Below are 5,445 nucleotides of genomic sequence, written 5' to 3'. Positions count from 1 at the left end.
CTGTATGGATTAATTTTAGGAGTTTCATCATTTTAACAAGGTTTCAATGTACTTACCTGAGTGAATTCGTCCAAATATTGCATGTTTACTATCAAGCCACTGTGTAGGTGCTAAAGTTATAAAGAACTGACTGCCATTGGTGTCGGGACCAGAATTTGCCATAGATAAAACACCAGCTCCACTGTGTTTCAATTCAGGGTGGATCTCATCTCTGAATGTCTGTCCATAAATTGACATTCCTCCTTTCCCAGTACCTAAATCAATTATTTATGTAATCCTTATAATGTTTTATTTATAAAACAGCCACCTGTTGGATCTCCACCTTGTATCATAAAATCTCTAATAATTCTATGAAAAATAGTGTTGTTATAGTATCCTCGTCTTGTCAGTTCGGCAAAATTCCTGCAAGTTTGCGGCGCGTGCTTCCAGTAGAGTTCCACCACAAATTCACCCATACTACAAAACTTCAAAATAGAAAAACCGTTTGGACGATATTATTTAAACTTACGTCGTTTCGAATTGTACAAACGGGGGTTGCCACATTTTATCGGGTATCCCCGATTGGTTCATAGCCTGTGTAGCGATCATTTTATTTATTATATACTTTAAAAGACACTATCAAAATCCCGCACTATAAACAAAACATAAAATGAGGTTAACTTATAGGCATTTGTACACTTGTGGGTAGTCTAAATCTGAAATGTTATATTTTTGTAGATATAGAAAGAAGAAATTGACAGACATTTTTTATAGCTGTCAAACGTGTTCGATTCATTTGTTATGACTTTAATCTGTAAAGTCGAGGAAGTAATCCTTGATGATTTTCTAAATTTATTATCTATCATAATGATAAAGGTAATCCAAGTGTAGTGATTGCTGATATGTCCGGACGAGGAGATCACGTATCTGTTAATGTATCCCAGGATTATCTTTTCGATCGGAAAAGGCCATTTAACTTTAAAAGGGTGTGTAAAACATTTATTTAGAATTTAAGTATTATTTCTCTATGATTTGTTATATTTTTTTAGCAATGGAATCAGCTTTCAAAATGCCAGAAAAGTACATGCTATATGGCGTGCTTAGTATTTTTAATAACAATTTTCTACTTGGTTTCTATAGAACCTAAAGTAGCAATTGTTCCAATTGAAAATTCTGAAAAGAATATTGATAAAGCTACTTTAGGAGATATCAGAAATGATCCCAGAGATGTCCAGGACCCAGGCATTGATGTTAACAATGTCAATCATGTATTGGAAGATCCTGAAGGAGCTCAGGTTAATAATAAAGTGGACAGTGACCAAGTAATAGAACCACCAAAAAATATAATATCTTTTCCAGGTAGCAATAGTACAATAAGTAATTTTGTTTGGTACAATGTTCTTTTTTGTTAGAAACTAATACAGCGAGACAAAAATTAGTTAAAAAAGCTTTTCAACATGCCTGGAAAGGATATAAGCAATTTGCATGGGGTCATGACCATCTAAAACCAATTTCTGAAGGTTACCATGACTGGTTTGGCCTGGGGCTAAGCATTGTGGATTCTTTAGATACTATGTATATAATGGGACTAAAAAAAGGTAAATATTAACATTGTGTGGGTGTCTAAAAATAATATTTATTTTCGCAATAGAATACATTGAAGCTAGAAACTGGGTAGAGAAACATCTGAACTTTGATATAAATAAAGATGTGAATTTATTTGAAGTGACAATTAGAGTGTTGGGGGGCCTTCTTAGCATCTATCATTTTACAAAAGATGAAATGTATCTTAAGAAAGCGGTAAGTATTTACAAATTTTATTATCAAGTATACGTTTTTAAATTTATTTTAGACTGATTTGGCTGATAGATTGCTACCTTGCTTTGATAGTGACTCTGGAATACCATATTCAGATGTTAATTTGTTCACCAGAAAGGCTCATGCCCCAAAATGGTCACCTGATAGCAGTACATCTGAAGTAACCACTATTCAAATGGAATTTAGATATTTGAGTTGGTTAACAGATAATCCTAATTATGAGGTGAGTCTTTTATTTGTGGTAGGAAGGGGGGCACTTATATTGAAACTGTTTTTCTTTGCAGAATGTTGCATCCAAAGTATCTCAAATAGTGCACAAACTTGAAAAAACTGATGGTTTAGTTCCTATATTTATTAATGCAAATACTGGTCAGTTCAGAGCTTATGCCACTATAACACTGGGAGCAAGAGGTGATAGTTACTATGAGTATCTAATAAAACAATGGATACAAACTGAAAAATCCCTGGATTAGTAAGTTATTTTCAAACTTTATTCTGAGTATTTTAATTTTAATCTCTCGATTAGTTTGAAGAAGGATTATGTAGAAGCAATGGGTGGTGTTGAGAAGCACTTGATGAAACGTACAGTGCCAAATGGGTTCCTGTTTATAGGGGAACTGTTGGGAGGAACAAAGGATTTCAAGCCAAAGATGGATCACTTAACTTGCTATTTACCAGGCACATTGGCACTGGGTATGTTTTATGGTAACTTTGGAGGAAGACTTATAAAATTTATTTAAAATTTTAGGAGTTCATAATGGTTTACCCAATTCACATATGAAGTTAGCTGAGGAGCTTATGACCACTTGTTATCAGACTTACGCACAGCAGCCTACCTTTTTAGCTCCTGAAATCACTTACTTCAATATTCAGGTAGGCTATTAAATTATTGATAGTGCCACAATTGTATCAGTATTTGATTTATTGTTTACATACTCGCGGTATTGTTTCTTCATCATTAATTGTCATTACATACCTGTGGTGATGCTGCTCTACTATAACCCAGCGTTATTTAGCCAGCTTAAATGCGTAAAGAATTAGACGACAAACCACAAGTCCACATAATGAACTTGATCTTATGGCTTGTTCCTGAGGAATTGTGATGCCCAATCTTACTTAGTCTGCTCTTCAGACTTCTGATTATCGTCACATATGACCTTAAAAAGTCATTCTAACTTGGCTTATATTTTAATAACTACATTGTTGCTGTTTTTCAACGATATTTTATTTATCACAGAGATTTAGGTCATATATTATTATACCCATAACAAATTCTATCAATTATTCGTAAAACACTTGACCATGTCTTCTTTTATCATCTTCTCCTTGTACATGTATTCTATTGCTGGAGAATCTTCCATAAACTGCTATTTTGTGCTATTTGTTTGTCATTTTTGTTAGATTGATCAGTTTCCTTGGAATTTTCAGCTTTTCCATGGCTTGCTACAGTTTTTTGCTCCTTTTGTGGAGTTCTAGGTTTTGATCATAACTTCAACTTCACATGAAGAATAATAAAAAACTGAATTTAATATGGTATGTTACATAATTATTCTTCTAAACAATTTTTCATCAAAAATCATTATATATTTAATTTATTTGAATGAATAGAAAATAAATTAAAATCGCGACTAGAAAAATAAAGTTTTTAGCATTGTGTGTATTCAATCTGTTAAGTGTGTATCGATATTTTAAGAAATATCCCTTCATAAGGAGCATTTTCAATCCAAAAAAGGAAAGCATGGAAGTGAGTGTGTGGAGGGTTCTTTAGAAGAAAACCAAAATGGGATATATAACAGTGGCTTCATATATTCTCCATTTTTAGGGTGAAAATTCGAATGATATGTATGTTAAGGCGAACGATGCTCATAATTTGTTACGTCCCGAATTCATAGAGAGCTTATGGTACATGTACCAATTTACCGGGAACACAACTTATCAGGACTGGGGATGGCAAATTTTCCAGGTATTGTTAACGGAGTTGATGATTTAAACATATAATAACGGGTGGTATCATTAGGGCTTCGAAAACTACACTAAAGTGACCAACGGATACACGTCCATAGGCAACGTGAAGAACACCGCCAGCGTTCGACCCAAGGACATGATGGAATCTTTCTTCCTCAGCGAGACGCTAAAGTATCTGTATCTGTTGTTCAGCGACGATCCAAAATTCTTGGATCTGGACAAATATGTTATAAATACAGAGGCGCATCCATTACCCATCGGCAGAGTGAATGTTTAATTAGGTACTAATGTTTTCAGAGTTATGTGACCACGTTACAGTGGGATTATGCGAAAATTGTCCGGATTTTCACATAATTCCACCTCATTTTTGTATCTCTATTTGAGTCTGAACTAGAATTTTGTATTAATTTATTTTATATCTCTTTATTTTATGAAAAGAAAAACAAACCATTAGTGTTAGTCTAGTCAAGTAAAAGTATAAGACTTAGATTTCCCCAGTAATGACACAAATAGACTATCTGGTTGTATTTTTCGAGTTTATAACAACCGGCATACATCGAATGATGTATGCCCATTGTTCATACATCACTTCTGTATGTATTATTTGCTTTATATAAAGCTAATGTTAGCTTTCCTACTGATATTCAACAAATTAAATGTGGAACACAAACTTTACCATTAAATCAATAGTGGTTTTAGTATTTGTCTCTCATATTGAGAGACTATTTAGTAGACCTTGTTTGTTAAGATTGATTTTTTTTATTGATTTGTTGACGATCATTCCCATTGACGGTGCGGATATACTCGATGTCAGGTAGGATTCAGAAGGGGGGTACTTAAGTTTTCATTGGAAATCGTTAAGATTATTTTGGAGATTTGGGATATATTTTATTTTTTTGATAAGTGCTTAACAGTTTTTTTGAAAATTGTTTTTAGATAATTTTTACCTTATTGGTGAGTTTTTTAATAATCTTATTAAATATATAAAGTTGTTTATATTGTGGTAGTTAATAAATTTTTAGGAACAGGTTTTTACAGTATATTTCAATCACACAAATTACCTTAATGACTCCATCTGATATGGGTGGCGATTTCATTTCAACCATGGGGTGAGATAGTTTCGCTTACCCATTGATTAAAGCATCAGAATGGACAAATTTTGATATAATGCATTACACATAAATCTTGTATGATCTCGAAATGGTATTGAACAGTTCTTTGTTCATCTTGGCTTGAGGTGTACAGCTGGATACTTTAATAGTACCATACGTAGACAAGAAGAGTATCTTTTTATTATATATATTATAATAATTATTGAGCAATCAGCCTGATGAGGTTTTACACTTTGTTTATAATTCTAAAACTTATAAATTATATATAGAAAAAAGCATTTTCATATATGTAACCTCAGAAAAGTTTCCAAGTGATCAATAAATAAAAAAAGATAGCAGAGAGCATAAATACATGTATCGTAAAAAACAAGGATTGTAGTCAATGCCAACCAGAGCCTAGAAGATAACAAAGTTGATAAACAATTAAAATCTTTTCGACTATTAAATGTTGTTAAGTATGTCATATAATTTTCAATGATTCTGTCGACATTTTGGTATTGGAGGTTCTCTCTTAAAGCCCTTCAGACCCAACTGAAGATTTATAGCACTATATGTATTACATGGGATTATT

General features: G+C 32.8%; 2 protein-coding genes across 2 annotated transcripts in view; one reads left to right on the top strand and one right to left on the bottom strand.

Moving 5' to 3' along the window:
- Window positions 1-5,445, bottom strand: part of Cypl (peptidyl-prolyl cis-trans isomerase-like 1 Cypl) — a 95,162-nt gene that overhangs the window by 124 nt on the left and 89,593 nt on the right. The window contains exons 2-4 of the mRNA XM_076416449.1: window positions 509-609; window positions 308-456; window positions 57-254 (exon numbers count right to left, since the gene is read on the bottom strand). Coding sequence (XP_076272564.1) covers window positions 57-254; window positions 308-456; window positions 509-588 — 427 coding nt within the window. The 5' untranslated portion in view covers window positions 589-609. The remainder of the gene's footprint in view (window positions 1-56; window positions 255-307; window positions 457-508; window positions 610-5,445) is intronic.
- Window positions 718-4,791, top strand: alpha-Man-Ib (alpha-Mannosidase class I b). Its single transcript, XM_076416403.1, has 10 exons — window positions 718-965; window positions 1,029-1,338; window positions 1,392-1,577; window positions 1,631-1,779; window positions 1,832-2,020; window positions 2,082-2,269; window positions 2,324-2,490; window positions 2,546-2,670; window positions 3,620-3,760; window positions 3,815-4,791. The coding sequence occupies exons 1-10, from the start codon at window positions 882-884 to the stop codon at window positions 4,037-4,039; spliced, it is 1,764 nt and encodes a 587-aa protein (XP_076272518.1). The 5' UTR covers window positions 718-881; the 3' UTR covers window positions 4,040-4,791.

This window comes from Rhynchophorus ferrugineus, unplaced genomic scaffold (assembly GCF_030347505.1).
Source record: "Rhynchophorus ferrugineus isolate W39M unplaced genomic scaffold, kcgeb_rfMv2 rfM10, whole genome shotgun sequence".
Lineage (NCBI taxonomy): Eukaryota > Metazoa > Arthropoda > Insecta > Coleoptera > Curculionidae > Rhynchophorus > Rhynchophorus ferrugineus.
This window is presented reverse-complemented; position numbering and strand designations above follow the sequence as displayed.

Excerpts from the sequence above, each read along its gene's own strand:
- alpha-Man-Ib (XM_076416403.1), top strand. The coding sequence starts at position 882 with ATGTCCGGACGAGGAGATCACGTATCTGTTAATGTATCCCAGGATTAT. Across the intron at positions 1,780-1,831 it reads AAATGTATCTTAAGAAAGCG|ACTGATTTGGCTGATAGATT; the intron begins GTAAGTATTTAC and ends AATTTATTTTAG. Across the intron at positions 2,671-3,619 it reads TCACTTACTTCAATATTCAG|GGTGAAAATTCGAATGATAT; the intron begins GTAGGCTATTAA and ends CTCCATTTTTAG.